A 22,643-nucleotide genomic window follows, 5' to 3' on the forward strand; every position below is an offset into this window, starting at 1 on the left:
CAAATGAGACATCTTCAGATCTTAAAAGTTTGTGAGATTTTAAAACTACATTAGGATTGACCTAGATTAACAGTGTGCATCAGAATTCCCCAAAGAGCTTGCTGAAACACAGATTCCTGAGCCCCGCTCCCAGGGTTTCCAATTCAGTAGGCCGGATGTAGGACCCAAGAGTCTGCATTTCTAAAACGTCCCCAGGTGGAGCTGATGATGCTGGCCTAGTGATGCATTCTGAAAATCACAGGTCTAGAAGTGTATCAGTGCCATTTAATTAGGCAGCTGATTAATATTAATATTTTGCTCACTTTTTTTATTGTTAAATTTGTAATAAAAATATAAATAATATTTTTAAAGGCATTGGTTCCACTAAGCAGTTACAGACAGTTAAATCACTTTTAAAAATGGATTTTTGAAAGTCGCAGCTTATTCAGTTGTTAGCTGGCCACGCATTATTTAAATGTATGAGCGGGTGAATGTTTTCACCGAGTTAATGTAATAAAGAAACCTTAAGACCTTTAGTACTTTTGACACCAAGTTTATGGAATGGAATCCTGGACCATATCTGAAAGAATAAGTGTGAATATCAGACACATGCTTTCTTGAATAAGAAAGGATACTTTGTACCGCAAGAAAAGTCTTATGCTGAAAATACTTTATCACCAAAATGGAATGGTATCTTTTTGAGTGGGTTGTCCCAGAAATCTGAGAAAAAGTAGTTGCTGAGCATCTTTGGAGCCAAAATGATGAACATGACATCTTTGGTGAACTTAAGAGTCAAAGAAGCACTGTGCAGAGACTATGTAACAACAATATAAATAAACTAAAACTCATCAGAGGACAGCCACCAGGAAGATGAAAACTCTGATGGAATACTTCAGCCTCATGATGGGAAGTACAGGTGGGAGGGGAGAATCATCCACAATATTGGTCTTCAGATATTTGAAAAATTTACATGGAGAGTAAAACTTGCTGGGAATAACTACAATGTTAGAACTTAGGGAAAGTGGAGAGAACTAGGGCCAGCAGAGGAAGATTTCTCATCTTTCCCATATAGCATCCAAAGATTGAGCATTTGAGGAGGGAAAAGTCATTTTCTTATTAATAAAACTCTCCAGACAGGGACTGCCAGATAATCAGCAGGAGGGTTGTTAAAGGCATCAGGAATTCACGTTTCATGTGGGGATTTAACTAATTTCAAGATTATTTCCAACCTTGAGAGTCTCATGATTCTGAGTTAGACCAAAATATTGAAACATGAGGTCAGGAGTTCGAGACCAGCCTGGCCAATATGGTGAAACCCCATCTCTATTAAAAATAGAAAAATTAGCTGGGCATGGTGGCACGTGCCTGCAATCCCAGCTGCTCAGGAGGCTGAGGCAAAAGAATCGCTTGAACCCGGGAGGCAGAAGTTGCAGTGAGCCGAGATTGCGCCACTGCACTCTAGCCTGGGCGACAGAGCAAGACTCCGTCTCAAAAAAGGAAAAAAAGAAAATATCACACTGGCTGCATACATAGTTAGATATGCGTATACTCAGAAATTCAAGCCAATTCATGTGGAATGGCAGTTGATAAAGATTCCTATAGGATGCATTTTAAACGTCTGATCTCAAGACTTGGGCAGTGTATCAGGTTTATAGATGGAGGCAACAAATACTACCTCTTAAGCAGAAAAGACGTTAGTTGAAAGGATATTAGGTATCTCATATTACCACTGAAAAGACTGCAAAACCAAGCTTGGAAAACAGGCACAAAGTACGACAGCAGTGAGGACTGTAGCCAGAATCATAGTGGAAAAGCACAATGGTGAGGATACACTGCCGAGGACCTTACCAGCTCAGAGCACTGGTTCTGTTCCTGAAAACTTGATGTTGCTGCTCTTGTGACCCTGGGCCTCCCACAGAATAGATTCTTCGTGGCTTCGACTTCTTTGTGATGTTAGCCCCAATTCAAAGTCCGAGTCTGAGCAGCTGATTGGCACAGCTAATGAATGCCCACATTGTGGCTGTAAGAGAGCCGAGAACACAAGAATCTGGTGGTAGTAGTGTCTCTAGTAGGAAGTGAGCTCTGCTACCCACCAAGACTCATAAGGTAGAGAATTACCTCGACATGGGAAGGTATTCGGCAGTCTCTGGGTGGCGGATATTCACTGAGCGGGAGAGCCTTTAACATATGAATATGTGTTGTGCTTCTCCAACAAGAGATGGTATGCAATATTTGCCAAATGTGTTTGAGCAAGACACTTTTTTTATAGAGTGACTCTTGTGTTCTGTGAAGCATACCCTAGAACACTGGATTAGGGAAGTGTTAAAAAATAGAGGTCATCCACAGAGGACTGAAATAAGCGTGCCCAGATGTACAACGAGATGAGACCATTTAGTAAGGTGGGTCAGAATGGAGAGTGCCTGGAAATCTGCTATCAAATTCATGTTTGATTCATTGGATAGTGACTAGGGTGAGACCTGAGCTTGAAAGTGCTAGTTAGCCTGAACTGGTACCTTCAAAGGAGGCTCTGATTGTAGCATATGAAAGGCTTGTGAGAGGACAGCCAAGAAACAAAACCCCATGGAAAGGTTTTATCAGTTATGATTTAGAAGTAGGAATACAGATTTAAAACAAGAGACAAAGACCCTCATACCTGAAAGGAACACTGAGTCCGCAGACTGCAGCCTGGGGGTCAAGTCTACCCACTGCCTGTTTTTATACAGCCCAGGCTAGGATTGATTTTTACATTTTTAGATGGTTGGGGGAAGAAAATCAAAAGAATATTTTGTGACCCATGAAAATTATATGAAATTCAAATTTCAATTTTCACAAATAGATTCCGTTCTTCTTCTTAGGGGGCCTGTATTACAACAAAATGATATTCAATTGTTATGTTTTGAATTTCATCACTTAAAAATGTATGGAATTTTTTTTCTATTATATAAGGACCTACATACTATTTTCAGTTTTGCCTCTTGGCCCAGAAAGCCTAAAATACTTATTCTTCTGGTCCTTTGGAGAAAAACTTTGCCAGCCCTTGCTCTAGTCCACTTCCCTTATTTTACTGATGCTCAGAGCAGTTCACCTGAGGTCTGAAGTTTCCTGGCAAGGGGCTAGGATGGAACCCAAACATTCTGATTTCTACTCTGCTGTTCTTCTGTGTCTCGTTGGATCAATCCAAATGATTCTACCTGGGGAGCAGTGGTATGTGCGGGTGGGCATGGAAGGTGGGAGAAATGGAGGCCAAGATCCATCCCTATCACAGTGCCAAAGAGTAATTGGATTATGGTGGCATTGATTGTAATGGAGAGAAGCACAAGGCTTTGAACTAGGTTTGCTGAAATCTTAGACCAGTCCAATTTACAGATAGGTCTTCTCACTTCCACATTTGTGCTTTTTTTTTTTCTTTCTTATATGAGTTTGAAGACTTAATTCCTTCTGAAGATCATCTGTGTGACACTGAGTTTTGTTGTTTTTGGCATCACTACTTAGAAATATTCAGCTGTGTTTCTTGAAATGATTGGACTTTAGGGTTTGGTAAGCATTTCCCAAGATAGCATGTGTCATTGGCCAGAGAAAAAAAAAGGAAATCTGATATTGAGAAGGATTCTAAAGTAAGATCCCAGCCTCTGGGAAAAAGCGGGGGTATTTAATTTACAATGTCAGCCATAGATGTAAAAGAAAACCATCCTGTTCTCGGGGACTTCAATTCATTTTGCTGAAGACACAAAGCACAAGAATTTTGTGTTGTCAGAGAATTCTAGGATGTAGAGAGATTACATAGCCATTAGTTTTTGTTGTTGTCATCTATTTTGTAGTTTATTATGTAGTTTATGTATGTGTGTATTATATATTATAGTTTATCCCATAAAACCATTTTATTGTTGAAGTATATCATCCCCATAATAGTCTGTAAGCTTTCTCATTGGTTTTTTAGAAGAAATCAGTGATCCACTAAGGTAATATTTTGCTCTCTGGCTTATGTGTCATACAGTCTAAGAAAGGGCATGCTAAATAAATTAGTTTTAAGTAATTGTTTTCTAACATTTTTTATAAAATTTGTTTTTATAAAATTTGTTGACCCAGGCAAAATTGGAGTTCTAGTAAGCTTCAAGGCAAACTATTTTTAAAACTATAAGTAGATTTTTTTCAGGATGCAATTGCTGAGTTGAAGGAAAGTCTTGAGTCTTTAACAAAACTCCCCAGGCTCATTCAGAAAAATTGAATGAGAGTAGGTGAGGTAAGATCCTGTGCCTTAGTTGGGCAGGGAGCTGGAGAGAAAGCCCTGGAGATGGACCCTCACACATAGGAAGAGTTTCGCCAGCGCAGCTCTTGACTCACTTTCACAGCAGCAATGCTAAGGGGCTGGCCCTGAGGCTCACTCCCACTGCCTTGGGAAATCCCTTTCCTCGACTGGAGCCTGAGAAGTCCACTGAAATCACAGATGTAGAGATTTGAAAGGAGACTGGTGGGAATGTGGTAGTGCTGATAGCCAGACAAGAGAGTGAGGGCAATGGCTTCAGGGTAATCACCCAGTAGGAAATCAGTCCAGTTAAAGGAGGTTCTTGCTGGGAATCTGAAGCTGACTGAAGAAGGGAAATATGGAATTCCCTAATGCAGTTCAGGTTAGGGTACTTTTCTTCATACCACTCATTACAGACAATTGTGTAATTGTTTAATGTTTCTCTCTTCCGTGAGACTAGTGCTTCTCAACTGGGAATGATTTTGCCTCCCAAGAGACATTTGTCTGGAAACATTTTTGGTTGTCACAACTGGGAAGGGGAGTGGCACCGGCAACTGGTGGGTGGAGGCTGAGGATGCTGCTAAACATCCTATACTGCACAGGACAGCCCCACAGCAAGAATTTTTCCACCCAGAATGTCAACAATGCTGAGGCTGAGATGTCAATGGTGACCTGCATTATTAGGCTAGTTTTCAAAGGCAGTCTTTCTAACTCAGTACTTTATCCCAGCAGCTAGCTGGGACCCTGGCACATCAGAAGGCACTCAGCACGTGCTCACTGAATATAAATGAGCCAAGCCTAATTTCTTTTTTAGCCAGTTTGCCTGGGTCATTTCAGAGGCACCAACAAGCACTCTTAATAATGCACACTGCAAAGGACTGATTTTTTCTCCACTTGGACATCACTGACCCTACTTCTGAGCTGCAGGTGTCTCTGTGCAGAAGGGGTTGCCTTAGAAAGAGGTTGCATTTCTTCTCACCTCTGCCTCATTTCTCAATATAAGTCTGCATATGTAGGGTTTGCATTGCTCTTGGGAAGGAAATGAAAGTAAAGGGTAGATATTTTTCCCTTTGTTTATATCAAATATTTTAGTGTACAATGATGATCTATATGGAATGTTGTTCTTAGCAGTGACAATCATTAGATTTATTTTTAAGGATGTACAGCACTGAATGTGTGTTAGAGGGAGGGGTGATGTAGGAGAATGGAGTTTCCAACATCATTAACATTTTTTATGGAATTTGGTCCTTTTTTAGCTTATATAAAAGCTATTTATCCTTTTGAGGAGAGACAGTTCTGGATGGCCCTAGCAACTTGTCTCCCATCAGGTCAGCATTAGCCCATCAGAGGATATAGGCCAAGTCCCTGAGTGCCCTTTTTATCCCTGTTTCTAACAAAGCCAGTTTTTGAACCAAGGAACTTACATTATTTCATAGTTTTGTAGGTGGCCCCTGTCCCCAGCCAATATGTAAAGTATCATGGGGGTGGGGGGCGGTGGTATGTGTAGTCTATCTGTGCTGAGGCCAGACTTACCCCTCAGTGAAGTGATGGGTTGAAGGGATTGTGTATGTGCTCAACTTCTTCTCTGGAGGTCTCTCCTCAATAAACCCTATTTCTTGTATGTACTGTGGCTCCCTTAGAAATTGACATACAGCCTATCTACCATATAGGGGAGCAGTCAACGTGAGCAGCTTTAGGAGTTAACCTAATTTGCATAATCTGTATTATATTTAAAATTATCTCTGTATTATAAATTATTTAATTGAAACCATGCCAGAGGGAAGGAACAAGAGTAAATATTCAGGTGTATATGTATGTAGAGGGGAATGAAATGTGCATGTATATATAATGTTTTTTTGCTTCTGCTTCTGTAGGTTTTTTTTTTTTTTTTGAGACAGAGTCTTGCTCTGTGGCCCAGGCTGGAGTGCAGTGGCGCGATTTCGGCTCACTGCAAGCTCCGCCTCCCGGGTTCCCGCCATTCTCCTGGCTCAGCCTCCCAAGTAGCTGGGACTACAGGCGCGGCCACCTCGCCCGGCTACTTTTTGTATTTTTTAGTAGAGACTGGGTTTCACCCTGTTAGCCAGGATGGTCTCGATCTCCTGACCTCGTGATCCGCCCGTCTTGGCCTCCCAAAGTGGTGGGACTACAGGCTTGAGCCACCGCGCCTGGCCTTCTGTAGGCTTTTTTAAAAAAGAGAATGAAGTTTTCAGTCTGCTCTCAGGATCTTAGGATGTTTTTAAGGGTATTATTCATTACATTACACAGTAAACGTTTTATGAAGACTCTTGAGGGTGATTTATTTCTGATCCAGGACTCAAGAGTAATTATTATTCTTCTTACTGGTTTGTTTTTTATCTTAACGACCATGTGTGTATAAGTACATATTCTTTAAGAATTTCTTGTTAGAGTGTTTAAAATCAAACTCGTTGCTCACCCATATACAGCAAGGATGTAGGTGTCCAAGGTAGCCACAGTCCTCACTCCTCGCTGTACTCCTCCTGTCTTTATTTTCCCTCTATCTTTTCATCTACTTCAAATTTATCATCATTGTAGTCTGCATCACTTATAAACCTCCAGAAATGTGTTTTTGGGAAAAAGGTAAATGTCTTATCAAAAACCACCAAAAACCTATTTTACCAATCTCTTTTTCTTCCCTTTCCAGATTGAGATGCTACCAGATGGGCTGTTTCAGTGCAAAAAGCTGCAATGTTTACTTTTGGGGAAAAATAGCTTGATGAATTTGTCCCCTCACGTGGGTGAGCTGTCAAACCTTACTCATCTGGAGCTCATTGGTAATTACCTGGAAACACTTCCTCCTGAACTGGAAGGATGTCAGTCCCTAAAACGGAGCTGTCTGATTGTTGAGGAGAACTTGCTCAATACTCTTCCTCTCCCTGTAACAGAACGTTTACAGACGTGCTTAGACAAATGTTGACTTAAAGAAAAGAGACCCATGTTTCAAAATCATTTTTAAAAGTATGCACGGCCGGGCATGGTGGCTGACGCCTATAATCCCAGCACTTTGGGAGGCCAAGATGGGCAGATTGCTTGAGGTCAGGAGTTCGAGACCAGTCTGGCCAACCTGGTGAAACCCCATCTCTGCTAAAAATACAAAAAAATTAGCCAGGCATGGTGGCATGCACCTGTAATCCCAGCTACTTGGGAGGCTGAGGCAGGGGAATTGCTTGAACCAGGGAGGTGGAGGTTGCAGTGAGCCAAGATTGCGCCACTGTACCCCAGCCTGGGTAACAGAGCAAGACTCTGTCTCAAAAAAAATAAAATAAAATAATGCTCCAGGGCTTTAAATGAGAAGTAAAATTTTCTAAGTTAATAAAGATGAAGAATGGGTGACTATTATGATGAACCATAACTAAATGTCTTATTAAAGCAACTCAGTGTCTAGCCCTAAATTAACCAGGTAAAAACTGTTAACACTAACCTGAAGTTTGTGAATAATTGTTCTTTAACTTATTGAGATGTTGCAAGAAATGCACATCGAGGGTGGACTGGAAGCTATGAAATGACTGAATTCCTCCTTGCAGTGTTTGCCTTCAAGATTGTATAGGTATTCTGTCCTCTTCTTCCCCCAGTCGCCATTACTTATTTGCACACTTGTTTTAACTGACTTCCTGTTTTGATATTTATCACCAAGAACATAAACTCATCAATATGAATTGTCTTGATGTGTACTCACCACTGTCTTTGATTTATGTTCCTAAATTTTTTTAGATGGGGTGTATTGTGCTTGGCAGAATTCGTTTTTGGCTTAATTTTTACTTCCTTTCCCAGCTTGCTTGAGTCTTCCTTAACCTGATTTTCTCAACACCAATGATGACCCTGAGAAAATGCCTGCATCTGGCCTTTGCCTAGAACAGGAGCTGAGTATTTAAGATGTATTATCCTTGGGGCATCCTGAAAATTAATGTATTCCCTAAAATTTCTTCTTGTCTATCATCAAGGCCTTTTTTTATTTGTTAAGAATTTTTATATTAAATGTAAAACATATAAATATTTTCTATTGTATAATCTTGGATTCAAAATCTGTGAGGATCATTTTTGTAAGATACATAGAATTTATGCATTTCTTTATGAACTTACTGTTAGTGTACTTGGTTTTGGCTGTTTATGACTCTCATGTTTGTGTACATTCTGCTGCAAAATCTTTTTGTACTCTGCAACTAATTACTTTTGGATAACAAAAGCCTTGTGTTTAATGCCCTAAAGTATTTGGGGGTTTCCTTGTGAGAGAGTGGCCGAATCATCTACCTCTCTCTTCCCTAGTCGCTGTGCAATCGGACGGGTACAATTCTTAATTACTTACAAAAACTGTGATAGAGGGGAGAGGTACAGATTTGGTTCTTAAATTGATTTTAAAATATAGAAATTTAGTAAGAGTTAAAGCAAAAGACTTTTTCCCCCTCCATCTGTGTAATCTCTAGCTGTGATTATAATGTAAAACAGCCTCTATTCAGTGTCTAAAATGAGTTCTCAAAACCCAGAAAGAAATAGATCCATTTAACTGAAATTCATCTCATGCCTTTATCTAACTCCTCTGGAAAATACATGTTGCTCCTTTTTATAAAGAGCTTTGTGTTTGGCCTTTTATTATGCATATTTTTTAATGAATAAAATCAACTGACTCATTTTTGGGAAATGTACATCTTTAATGTGTTTTTCCCTAAGGGTCTAGGCATTATGATGCCACCTCTTCATTTTGGATATAACTATGAAGAAATCTATTAACTGCACCTACACAAAACGGGAAAGCACTATAGGTAAACAGTACTGTGTATATGGAATTGTGGTGCGTGGTATATGTTTTCTCTTGCTTTGTTCCAGAAAGATGAAAGTGAGTCTTTAAAGCATAGCAAATAGAGCTTCCCTCACCTGCCACAGACTCCTGCACTAAAGTTCAGAGAAAGGAATTATTCAGATCAAATGAAATTTGGATAATATTAGCTATGAGGAATATGGGACACCAAGCACACTGCCTCACACATTATTGTTTATTCTGAATGGAAAGGAACAGTGTAAAAATAAATTACTTACCAAAACTTGCCTTTAGTCAGAACATTCAGCTCTCAGGGAAGCAGGTATAACTGATGAAACTTCTAGGACTTCAGAAAACAGATTCTAATTATATCCATGTTTTTTGTTGTTATTTTCTTTTTTTTAAGTGTGAGTTGATGTTTATTTTAGTGTTTCACAATAGAATTATCATGTATACTGATTCCAGTGTGGTATATGATTAAGTTTTGGATGTGCATATGCCAAAAGTGCTTAAATGTTTTTGGCCACATAACTAGCTAGAATTTGTATGAAAGACTCTCACCCTCTTTTATAGGAAGAATTTTCAAAACAAAATTCAGATTTACTACCATTCACCTGACAAACTTCTCCATGGCTCTTCACTGGTTTGGTTCAACTGCAAAAGTCATTGGCTAAATTTTCCTTATCACCTACATAAATTTCTATAGGAATTTACTAGCAGGATTAATAATAAATATTATAAACTGCTTTCCACACACTAGGGTATAATTATTGGTGCAATCTATATTGTTTTTGATGCCATGGTTTTACATCTTTTAATTTAAACCTTATACGCCAGTGTTTAGGTCGCTTTTGAGACAAGGTAGCCCTGATGCAAGGAGCAATGAGGCTACTACTTCACATAAAAAATAGGGTGTTAATACCACCTTTACTGTACAGTTGGAGCAGATCTTTATTTTACAGGTGTTCATATTCACTTAACAGAATTTTAAATAAAGACAATTAAGTTTGTTAAATTATAATTATGAGAGTTTCGTTGGCATTTGATTTCAAGAATACATATGCATTTTCCAAAAAATAAATGTGGAGGTTATTCAAAACAAAATTCATAGCTTATGGTAGTAATGGCATGGGTTACTTTTATTTGCATGCACACACAGACACACATACTTCATGTATGTAAATTATATTATTTTTTGATATATCTAGTGGATTTTTTTTCCAAAATTGCAGGAGGTTGTAGATTAAATAGTAGGATAGCAAGTTTTTTAATTCATTAGTCATGAAGTACTGTATTCCCTAAGTTATGACATTTAAAAGAAATCACATGGTCAACCTTGATCTGAGAACCTAAGTGTTTCTGAGCATTCCGGTAAAGGAGTAGTGTTCTTTTCCTAACTTACATCAGGGTACATCTGTGTGGCACATAGATACTATATTTTCATTCTTCACTCCCAGTCTTAATTTCTTTCCCCTGTATGTCACTGTATTTTATGTCACTTCACATTATGTTAAACAGGGTAAATAGAGATCCTCAGTGTCTCAGTGCTGTGGCATAGCTCCAATAGGTGTGCTGTGGTGCACTGCAGTGATGTATTTGCATAACATTGTTTGATAGTGAAAAAATTTTTTTTCTGTTCAAGTGTTTTGTGATTAAAATTTTATGTTTAATTAAAATATTGCATAATATTGATGGGTTCAACAACCATTAAAATAATCAAACAATTATTCTGTGGCCTTAACATTATTTTCTTGCGTTTTCAATACAATTTTATTTTCATCTTTCCATCTTCACATTCTCTTAGCATCATCCTATGCACATAAGGTATGTTGTTTTTCTTCTTCACTCACCTACTGCACTAAATTTGATCAGCACTTTAACAGAATATATTTATGCTAGAAGATTTGCAATGATATTTGAGCATGTATTTAGGAGGAAGCCATTGCCTATAATTATGTCTCATTGAGTAGTTTTATTTTACCCATCCTGCAGTATTTACAGCTGATCTCTACCCAAAGCAGGACAATGTAACTGTTTTGTTTTCAGTAGCTGTACTGAAATTGCATCAGAATCTGTTTATTTCTTTTTGGAAACAGAGACAGAATGGTGGGAGAGGGAAGGAGTTATTTTGCATTCTAGTTTACATTATGAAGTCATTATATATATTTGAAATAGTATAAACTAATTACTGTTGCAGAATGCCCTCGATATAATTATTTCTTTTCAGCTGGATGTGAAAAGCTGAAGCAGTGAAAACCTGCAGTCCTATTTAATTGGTTTCTTTCTGTTTCTTGTCCATCACTTCTGTATCCACAGGGAGCTATCTACTACATACCTTTGGTAACAGGCTACATTCTCTTCAAATTTTTAATATGAATAATTTCATCAGCACTAAAGCATTAACATAGAATAATGAGCCAAAGTTCTGAATTGAGATGGCTTTCAGTTGAGCTTAATTCTTTTTTTTTTTTTTTTTTTTTTGAGACGGAGTCTGGCTCTGCCGCCCAGGCTGGAGTGCAGTGGCCGGATCTCAGCTCACTGCAAGCTCCGCCTCCCGGGTTCACGCCATTCTCCTGCCTCAGCCTCCCGAGTAGCTGGGACTACAGGCGCCCGCCACCTCGCCCGGCTAATTTTTTTTTGTATTTTTTTAGTAGAGACGGGGTTTCACCGTGTTAGCCAGGATGGTCTCGATCTCCTGACCTCGTGATCCGCCCGTCTCGGCCTCCCAAAGTGCTGGGATTACAGGCTTGAGCCACCGCGCCCGGCCAGAGCTTAATTTCATAGTCAACTTTTGCATTTGACTTGTATAATACACTACTGCTGAGAAAATTATGAATGCCTTCTGCATGTTGTACATTATTTCTAGCAGAGACGGTGCAATTTTAAGAATACAAAGGGATATAGAGTTAGAATGGATGTGTTCATGCATGTATATGTTGTGTTTAAATATTAACATTTACAAGAAGATTTTTTTTTAATTCTTCAAATATTTCAGTCAGTGAAATAATGGGCCAATCTGGAATAGAGACATTTTCCTTGGTTAGTGCAAGAGTGAAAACTAGCATTTGTTAACCTTCACATATTTATCTGTGCACAATTGTTTTTGCTTCTGGTAATGAATTATTAGAAAATGGAAGATTTTGTTCAATGTTTTTGGCCCTCAGGTTTACCGTGTAAATCTGCATTTTTGGTGGTAAATCCCTTTGCCGCAGATTCAGTAGCTTTTGGTAAATTTCATTGTTTTTAAAGTACCTTTTGTGTAAAATAAAGATCCCATTTTTATAACAAATGGCAAATAAAAACACTAAATGCTGGAAGAAGTTGACTGTACTAATTTTAACCAAGTTCCAAAAGTGATTCCCTCACTCTTCTCATGCTTCCTTGTACCGTCGTACTGTTATTCACCAAATGATAGATTTCAGATTTACATGTGAATCTTATAACAGTGGTATAAGTTTTCAAAATATGTTACCATGGCCACAAAATAACAAGCACCTGAAAAGAGCTGCGTGGATCCTAGAATACATGGGTTGTGAGGGACAGTAGATCTCTCACAAGTGGGCCCATCTTTCCTTGGAATTACTCAGGGAACGATGTTCATAGAACACCTCATCTCTCTCCTTTCTTCTTGGTGTCTGTTTCTCCATTTCCTGTTTAACATTAACACTGAATTGTGAACCAGGTAAGCAAAAGCTAAAGAACTGCAAGACAGGCAATTCTGAGATGGATTAGTCAAAGGAGAAAAAATTGAATTACTGGATAAAATATGTACATGATACTTTGAACTTTTCGATAGAAAGCAGTCTCTCTCCATCTCTTACACACATGCACACACACACAGTTTCAGGACCACATTAGAAAGCTGATAGCCAGAACTTTGATGGAATATATATAGATTGAATCAGATTATGAAGGAAAGTAACTTAATTGTTCCCTGGCCATATTCTCTGAAAATGCAGTAAGTCATTCAAGAAAGGCTTCCCCCATCTCTTAAGTGGTTCAGGAATAGGAAGTCTACTGAAATGAAGTGAGTGCCTGCCTCCAGGCATTAGCAGCCTTTCAGGGACTGCTAGGTGCTTTGAGATGCTGAAGTTATATGCTAACAGTCTGCAGGGCAGTGACATGCCCCCCTAAACACAGCAATAATTGTGGCTTCATGTACTTCAGCATTCACTTCCACATTTCAAAATGGCTTTTTGAAAAAGTGGTAAAGGACTTCACTGGAAGGGAGAGACTCCGGTGCTGTTGAGGGCAGGGTTCCATTCCCTGGAGCTGCAACTTTTGTTATGGTTTGTTTCCTTCTCCTCTGTTCCCACCTGGTAGTCTTTGTCACCCTCATTCCTGAGGTCTAGAGAAAAGCAGTTTATCCAAAATGCACAAAGCCAGACCTCAAACTCAAGTCCCATATTTACACAAGATCCTACATCGACATGCTAAAGAAGGATCCGAAAAGGCCACTTTAATATGCGTAGTCTTTTTTAAATGCAAATCTCTTTCTTTATCCCATGTTTTCTCATCTTCCCCTAGACTCCAGTTATGTCTTTCTGCCTCCTAAATAGCAGAGATTCTATAGAGCTGCCTGTCATCTCGTGAGATTTTCAATTTCCTTATGATAAATACCTTCCATTTTGGATCCCTTTGTATTCCTATGGGGCTCAACCCACATCATTTTTTACTCTCTACCTCCCTCTGCTGCTGAGAGGAGAAAATGTCAAATAAAAGCATGCCACTAGCACCCCCCTGTAGGTAAATATCACTCCAGATTCTTTTGGAGAAAAAGATTCATGCCTATCTTACTTACCTGCGAAGACATCACAGATTCTCTCTGCTTTCCTTTAACACCAAATCTGGTCAGTCCTGTTTCTTCACTGACTATTCACTTAACGCACTTCTGTCCAGCTCTCCACATGTCCCAGTTTCTGCCTCTCCTGCTAATTTCTCTTACACAGATTGCCAATCACTTATTTGCCGAGAGCAGTGACTTCTCAGTCCTAGACTCTGTAGGTAGAGTGGAAATGCCTTTTTAGGTTTATCAACATTTGTAAATCTTGGCCAACCTTCTTCCTCACGGAGTGTGGGCCTCACAATTGCAGGTATAAAAGATTTACAAAGTTATGAATCAGCACTGCCCCTGCAATTACTGTTTTGGAGCCTAGCCTCTCCTTGCTGATATGGTCCTTAAACCACAGCATCCAGTTTCTTGCTCCTATACTCAGTTTCTCCTTGCCTTGCTTTGCCTTTATCAAATGCAGCCCCCAAGGTAAGATCTTGAGGATTCATTGGCCCTCACTTAGTATCAGTAACTCTATCTCAAATGAGATGCACATAGAAAGCCCCATATGGTTCCTGGCACCAAGATCAGGCCATACTGTGTGGGCACCCTGGGCAGGTAAGAGTGTGGTACCCCTTTAAAAGAACATGCTTAGAATGTTTATTCAACATGTTTTTGGCAGAAATGGGAAAACTGGTGTTCTGTTGGAAAAAACAATCACGAACCTTTTAACTATCTTTGTATTCCTTTTTCCAAAACTAAAACTCTGTCTAGCAAGAATGAGATAGAGTTAAAGATAATTTAGCGGAAAGACAAGTGGGCCTAGGGGCTGTAGGGAATATGAGTTTTTACAGTTCACGGCATTTCTGTTGAATATCCCCAATTGACAATCAGCCTCCCAGGCCTTGTGAGCAGGCCTGGTAGCTGCAAAGTCTCCCTTCTTGTTCCCTTTCAAAGCATCCTACTCTCTTTGTCCCCCACCTATCCTCACTCCCATCTTCAAGAATATGAAATACTTGTTATTCCAAGGATGTATGCTTTACTTGTGCTCACCAAAATACATGTCTCCCAGTTATCAAGATTCTCTCTTTCTAGAAGGTAGTTTCTTGCCACAGTTTCAAATTTAAAACAAGAGACTTATTCCATATGTTGAATGGGCGAAGGGCCAAGTTTCATTTGTTAGGCTGCTAACATAAGGAATTACATGTGGAAACCGGAGTTAACTGGCACCAAATTTCCAATTACTCCAATGACATGTAGTTACTCCTTGTAAATTAATACCCCAGGCACCTGTTTAAGTGCACTTACCCTTAGTTCAGCATAGCCTAGCATGTGAGTAGCTTGTATATGGCCATGACTATTTTCTTCTGAACAGGAATCAACGAATTACCATTGTGGTGGGCAAACCTGTTTCTCCCTTGAAATACTTCTCAGTCATTAAGGAGTAGGTGGGAAGGTTTCCCTTCTGGAGTTTCTGAAACTGCACCACTAGTGGGGACTAAACACCACCTGTGTGAAGGGAGTTTCCTTGTAGTCTTTCCCTGAGCGGGGGTTGGATTCACACCCTTGTCTATAGTAATGCATAGAGAAACCTCTCAGATCCTCAAGGGGAGAAAACAGTTCTCTTTTTCAAGTGGATCAAACCCACCCTTTTCATAATAGATTGAGCCTTTCTCTGGCAGTTGTTCTGTGAAAAGGGAAAGCCTAAAGAAGTAGCCAAGTGAAAAATTGATGCAACGTGCATTAAGTGGCCTGAGGAAAATTTACTTGACTTGTGGTATCAGAGCAGCACAATGCACATCAGGAACCTCACTGGTGGCTTCAAACTGAGAAAAGATAATAATTAACTATTTAGTTCCTGCTCCTTGAGTTTGGAGAGCATCACTGTAGGAAGAAGTATTGAGGTAGTATATGACAACAACTTTATTTTGCACCTCCTGTGTGCCAGGCAGTCTACTAGCTTTTCCATGTGTGCTATCTCAATCCAGCCAACAACCCTATTTGGTAGGTTGTTCTGATTTTACAGGTGAGAAAGAAGACTTCAAAATTATTACCATCCCAAGGTCTCATGACTGTTGAGAAGAGAAACCATATTCAACCTACAGGTCTGCATAGCCCGTTTCTACAGAGATTTAGCTGAACATTAAACATCAACTTTATCCTCTCATAACCACCTTAGTGTTTTGAAAACTCCGGTTTTCAGAGCTCAGTGGTCTCTCGTCCAGTCTGCTTTGATCCTAGTGCTTCCTCCTGCTCCATATCTATCCTAGTTTCTATCTCCTTCTTAGCCATAGTCACTTCCTATATGTTTTATTTTCCTCCTTATCCTCTAATGTAATTCTGGATTCAGAGAACTTGCCAATGAGAAGAAACCATGGAGAATTTGCTGAGAAGGAAGGGTTAAGTGGCTTGTTGGAGATCACAACCCCAGTGATTCAGGAAGATGGTACTTAGATCTGTGCATGCCCCTGTTGCGTGCTCTTTTCACTCTGCTGGGCTGGCTCTGAAGAGCACAGATAATCCTCATTTAACCAAAGCCTAGTGGAAGAGTCAGATCAGCACCCATGTCTCCTACCTAACTCTAGAATCTGTGTATTCTCTAACAAGCTGCATTCATTTTAGTTGTAATCTGCATCTTAATGATAATCCCTTCCCATGCACAGTGCATCACTGTACCAAAGAACTTTAGGCCATTTCCCCCATTTCACATATAAGCAAACTGGGCTCTAAAAGAGACACCTTCAGTAGTTACCAGTATTGGGAACTACTAAAGCACCTGCCACGAGCTTTATAAATATCATTAATCCTTAAAGCATATCAAGTAAGCATTACCTATATTTTACAGGTTCAGGTAGCTTAACACACTAGATTATATAGCTAGCATAGCACATGGAAGAGTCAGGTTTTAAACTGGGGACTCCATAGCACCATAGACTGCTTTTTATATACTATGCACTGCCATGGTCATATGGCTAGTAAGTGGTAGGGTTGTGAGCACAGTCTAGGATTTTAACATCTAACTTAGTACTCAGTTCTTTATCATGTGCAGACTCTGAATAGTCTGTTGAAAAGGATTGATACACATGTAGACGTGCACACCTACACACACAGTTTTAAACATTTTAGTACAATTTCTTCCAAATCACCCATTTATTTATAAACTTTGATCATTTTGAAAGTGCACAGTTTATATTTTAATGTTTTAACCTAAATCTATGAGTATATTTGCTCTCATTAGAAGAATGGAGTGTCATGCTGGATTTCTGACCCCGTGGGTGATGTTGGATAATGACCCCAACCTCTAAAAAAGAGTTGTTAACATGTAGCGTTTTTTGTCTCAGTTTGCAAATGAGGCTCACTGTCAGTTTGGGTTTTATTAGAGAATGGAAGTTTCAGTTTAACTCCCTGAAAGTGCTGATTTATTATAGGAAAATGCTGGCAAACATTTTAGACTTGCAAAATGACTTCTAATCACAGTTCAGGCAAAATTCGTTCTTCTGCTGATTTAGAATGTTGGAGAGTGAGAAGAGTGAGGAGGAGGGACAAGTTATGCTGTCCTTATTGAATTCATGCCGTGTTCCAGATAAGAAACTGCCTTCCTTGCCCTGGAAGATGCTGTGACCCTGGCTTTGCCTTCTGGCTGAATGCACTACTAAGCAGGAAGAAAGCCTCAACCCCAGCTCTAACAATCCACTGCCATTTAGCACTGGTTCACTTGGCATTTCCCCTGAGATTCTTCAAAACGCTGGCCTTTTGAAATGTTTTTCATGTCAGGTCCACGTGAGTCACCTGCTCAGCTGTCCCCAAGGCCCATTACACAGTGGGACTGTGGCTCTAAGGGGTCCCAGGCCCTCTCCACTGAGCTCTTCTATGAAAGGAAGATGGCTTACCAAATGACCTTACTGGGACTTTGCACTATTTTTAAATTTTCTAGAAGATGAAAGAAATTGGCCCTTCTCCCTTTTTCTTTCTTTCTGGTAGTGAGTATAATAATTTCTCCTGATGAACAGAGTGTCCACAGAGAATTGTTTCATGCTGGAAATCAGGCAGATGGCTTGGGTGTTGTCTCAGATCATCAGTAAAGGCCCCAGCTAAGTTAATGACTAGAAGGACCTGGAAGAAATTAACATGCTTCTCATGGTAAGCTGTGGCTTGGGGAAGCTGGCGATGGTGAGAATGCTGGAGGCTGTCTGACAGAGGGAGAGAAAATAGGGTTCTTGTAACTTCTGGGCTTCAGCACCAGCCCTCGTGATCCTGCCATTGCCAGTGTGATCTGCCTTATGTCAGCAGGCACAGGGTCCCAGCCTAACTGAGCCTCGTGAGTGGGTGGGCTTGGATGCTCGCTAGCTGGCCTTCCAACTCCAATATTCTGATCTACATAAAATGCTGAGTGAGTGGGAAGTGTTGATCACATTTAATACTGAGTAATTTTCTTAAGAACTTGAGTATGTCATACATTTCTTTTTTCAGCTTTGGAAATGATTCACTTTTATGACACATGAAAAAGACTTTTATTCACCAAAGAACCTCAAGCATAATAGCAAGTGAAGGAGGATGGAATTATCTTAAAGGGCTGTTCTGCAGTGCCTCCCCATCAGGAGAGCCAAGTAGACAGTGAAGAAAAGCTATTTAGGGCAGGACAGATAGAAACATTCCCAGCAGGGCCTTCACAATGCTCAGGTTACAATTCCCAGTTAAGAGAAATGTCCTGAGGTTGCACAGGTATAAAGGTGACCTGTGAGGTACTTGGCTCTCTTGGGCTTTAAGACCAAAATTTGAAAGTTGAGGCTGACCCTTTATCACTGGCTTTCCTCCCAGAGTCTGACCTGAGGCAAACAGATTACCTGACAGTTTTAAGTTCTCCAGTTTCTGTTCAGCTGAGACCTGAGTGTCAGGTCAGCTAACAGGCTCCCCGTTGGAGAAATATGGCTCTAGGTTTCAGTGCACTGAGAGATGTTAACTTCTGCCTGGTCTCAGGATACAGCCCCACCTGGGTGCCAGCTCCAAGGGCAGACTATGCACTCACCAGGCTCATCTGATATGCAGTGGGCAGATATAGCTATGTGCTGTTCACCTGCTCTGTGCCCTCATGCCCAATCTAAGACTGTCCAAAGCCCAGCCTAATCTCTGCTTTATCTGGAAGAAGAAAAGACCATTGTCCTGGACTGAAAGCCCAGAAGGTACTCATCTCCAACCTGGATCAGAGCCCTATTTTCACCGGTAACTCTTGAGTCACCTTGTATCTCTGAGCCTCAGCTTCCTCATCTGTAAAATATAAGCTTTATTCTATAAATATTGAGTGTCTGCTACTTACCCAGATGCTGCCTAAGGTATTGTGAATACAGTGGGGGAGAGCAGGGACAAATAAAACCTGCTCCTCATAGAAACAAACCTCATAAAATCTTAGGAGGATTCCATGAGATAATGTGTGTAAAATGTTAGCATCTTGTCTGACCCTAGTGGGTGCTTTCTACGTGTTAGCTTTAATGAGTTTTCCTCCAAAGAAGGTAGAAAATATTTCAAAGCATGTCCTTTCCTGCCTTGGTCTGTGCACATGCATTTCTCTCTGCCAAAAAGGCTCATCCTTAATTCCTATGCCTAGCTAACTCCTGTTCATCCAGTTCTCAGTATAAATGGTCACTTCTTCAAGGTGGCATTTTTCTGACCAGTCCATCCTTAGATCCCCCTGTTTGTTCCCAGGGCAACTGGTACTATACTTTGAGGTATCCATCCTCTTGATAATTATGACTTGTTTAGTGTCTGTTTCCCTGACTAGACTGTAAACCTAGTGTAAACAGCATCCATGTTGACCAGAAATCTTGATGCTGAGCTTTGAGATTCTGCATAAACATCTGACCATCTTGCTGATATTTGAAGGGAATGTTTCCCTTCGAATGAGAAAATTGCACTGGACAGAAAAGAAGAATCTGGCCCACCAGGAGCACATGGGTCCTTTCTTCCCTCTTTTCTCTCTCCTACCATGAAGAGTAGGGACGGCCAAGAAATGGCTGAAGAAAGGCCATTCCCTGGGCGGTACCCACATCTCCCAGAAGCAGCAGGTAGTCAGGAAATGCAGGACGGAGAGTTGGGTTCCCCATTGTTCGCAGGAACTTAACAAGAGCACATTCAAGGACGTACTGGGAATGGGGCAGTAAGGGTCTTCTTTGATACCATCTGCCACAGCCACACCCTTGTCTGTTCTCACCACAGCCAGGCAGCATGACTTAAAGGAAGTCTTGTTTCTTGTAACTATAGGCAGTAGAAGCCTGATAAAATGAAATCTAAGGTCATAAGACTGAAATGGCGTCAGCAGCAGAAATGTCTCTGTCACCTTGTGTGAAAGATGCCCCCAGCCTCAGTACCTTTTGGATGACGTGGCAAATATACAGCCATTTACATGTGACTCACCAGAAATGTGAATGTTCTTGCCCTTTTGTGCCCTGTGAGATTTAACAAAGCAGCAATGTGACCTGACCCCAGTGGTTTTCTTTTGGCCAGAATCCAAGTCCTCCAGGCAGTGCTGGACTTCCCACATGCATTCCTGCCAGCCCACTATATGGAACTACAGGGCAGTCCTCTCTGCCAAGCCTTTCTAACCTCTTTGCCTTTGTCCAGGCTGTTCCCTCAACCAGAAGTTCCTTTTTTCCATACAAACGCATATGAATAAACCTCAATTCATTCTTCAAGACTAAGATGATATCACTCTATAACTCCTCTGACCATCCTTTCCCCCAAATTGGACTTAGTTATTCTGAACCCTTATACCAATATAGTGAAGTTATTTATGGATTTCCCGCTCAGTCATCTGAAGGCAGAAACCAAATCTTGTTCACATTTCTGCCCCCTTCGACTAATATAGTATCTGCACCTACAATTTGCTATAGTATTCTATACTGTAGGTGCATAATGAATGAATAGCTGAAAGTCGAGCATTTGCAAGGTGTGTGCTGGCCAGTGGGTCAGCCAGGATGCCTAAGGGCAAAGGCATGTGCCAGAAACCATGAGTGGAGACGTTTTTGGACAAATTGTTGAAACAGTGAGAAGTTGTTAAAGCCTTGTGGGTAAGGAAATGGCATAAGGAAGTAGTACTTTGGATACACTCTTTGAGAGCATGGGTGCAATGATGTTAAAGGAAGAAAACTTAATATTCTATAGATGGGGGAACTGAGGCTTGGGGAAGTTAAGTGATTTGCCAAAGGACACACAGCTAGTAAGTAAAGGACACCGGTTTAGAATCTAGACCTGGTTTCAAAGTTTGTGTTCTTAAACAGTATGCAAAAACTCAACCACATCTGCATACAACACCTTGAACTAGTGTCCTTTAGATCTTCAGGGAATTCCCCTCCCAACTGTGTTAAGTTTGATGCCAGAATATCACTAGCCCTCACGGGGCCTCAGTTTCCTCTTCAGTAAATGAGGAGAGTTGGAGTGACTCTAAGGCCACTTTTAGGCTCTGAGATGCTATGATTCTCTGTAGAGTACAAATGGATTTTCTAACCTGGAAGTCAGCTTGGTCAAAACATAAGCGTACTTGTGTATTGGGCCTGAAAATCCTTCTCAGGTGTTGCAGTCATGATTCCAATACACACAAAAAGCTGTGAACTATTATCTTAGAGGTCTAATCATTCGTCCCAAATGAGTATTCAAAATATACTCAGGCATCTAAGTTTTCTGAACTCACAGAAAGTTCCTGTTTATCTGAAGTCTACTTAAGTCACAGCAAAGTTTCCACTCATTCTCCATGCTTTCCATGTTATTCCAAATCACACTGAAATAAAGTTCAGTATTGCATTACCCACATCTGTGGCACCCAACTCCCAATCCCCCTGCCACCTCACCTCATCACACAAGTCTCAATCGACCATACATGCAGTTCTGTAACTTCAGGCTGAATCTTATGGTGGAACACATCTGAAAATGTCTGTGTGGTTCAGAATGAACTCTGAAAAAGTTTCCACCCATACCATTGAATAACATCCTGTTGTTTTGGCTTTTTTTTTTCTATCAAATCTGTGCAATAATGCCTTTGATTTGGCTTTCATTTGCAATGATCTGCCTGACACCATTTTTCTGAAACATTCAGAACCAAATACAATCTTATTATAGTCAGCTACATAAAGTGGACCTTTCAGAGCATAAAGAAACATCTGTCTTCCATCTGTCATGCCTGAAAAATAGGACTTTCAATAGAGCACTTTGTAGGACACTAGTGCTTTTAATGGGCAAGAAATCCATTTCTGACTAAAATCTCAATAAATATATCTAACAGAATATTTTCATCTTACAAACTGTCTTTGAAAGAGCACTTCAAAGGCCACTCTAGCAAAGTGGCTTCTTAAGAACATTGTCTCTAGACTCAGCCAAACCTGGTTCAAACACTTGCTCTGTGATATACTGGCTGTGTGATCTTGGAAAGTTATTTAACCCTGATAATTTTAAGTTTTCTCAGGGATGTAAAACAGAATGCTAGCATCTACCCTGAGAGATAATATTTTTAAAGAGACTGGCACATAGTACAGCACCAAATAAACATCAGCTGCTGTTCCTGTTTTGTTGGTGCTGCTATTAATACTAGGAGCAGAATGGCCTGATTCCTGATGCAGCTGAATGAACACAGCATTTGGAATCAGAAAACCCGATTTTGCACTCTACCATTGCCACTGACTAGTCAGATGACCCTGAGGAAATCACTGAATGCTTCTCAACTTAGCTTCCTCATCTGTAAAACAGGGAAAATAAAAATAGCTATCTCACAGATAACGACTGAGGTTCAAATAAGGTGATTTATGTGAATTTCCTTTGCCAACTTCTAAACTCGGTACATATGCATTACTTGGTGATTGTTAGTGTTATGGACTGAACGTTTGTGTCTTCCCCCA

General features: G+C 40.3%; 1 protein-coding gene and 1 long non-coding RNA gene across 2 annotated transcripts in view; one reads left to right on the plus strand and one right to left on the minus strand.

Moving 5' to 3' along the window:
- The window catches only part of LRRC8B (leucine rich repeat containing 8 VRAC subunit B), an 84,382-nt gene extending 73,662 nt beyond the window's left edge, over positions 1–10,720 (plus strand). The window contains 1 exon segment of the mRNA XM_033225520.1: positions 6,885–10,720. Coding sequence (XP_033081411.1) covers positions 6,885–7,157 — 273 coding nt within the window. The 3' untranslated portion in view covers positions 7,158–10,720.
- Positions 9,271–22,403, minus strand: LOC117092235. The gene is made up of 4 exons (XR_004440683.1): positions 21,603–22,403; positions 13,795–13,991; positions 12,489–12,643; positions 9,271–9,339 (listed from the first exon to the last, which is right to left on the minus strand). It is a non-coding gene; the product is annotated as an uncharacterized LOC117092235 (long non-coding RNA).
- Positions 22,404–22,643: the final 240 nt, after the last annotated feature.

This window comes from Trachypithecus francoisi, unplaced genomic scaffold (genome assembly GCF_009764315.1).
Source record: "Trachypithecus francoisi isolate TF-2019V2 unplaced genomic scaffold, Tfra_2.0 Lachesis_group12, whole genome shotgun sequence".
Classification (NCBI taxonomy): Eukaryota; Metazoa; Chordata; class Mammalia; order Primates; family Cercopithecidae; genus Trachypithecus; species Trachypithecus francoisi.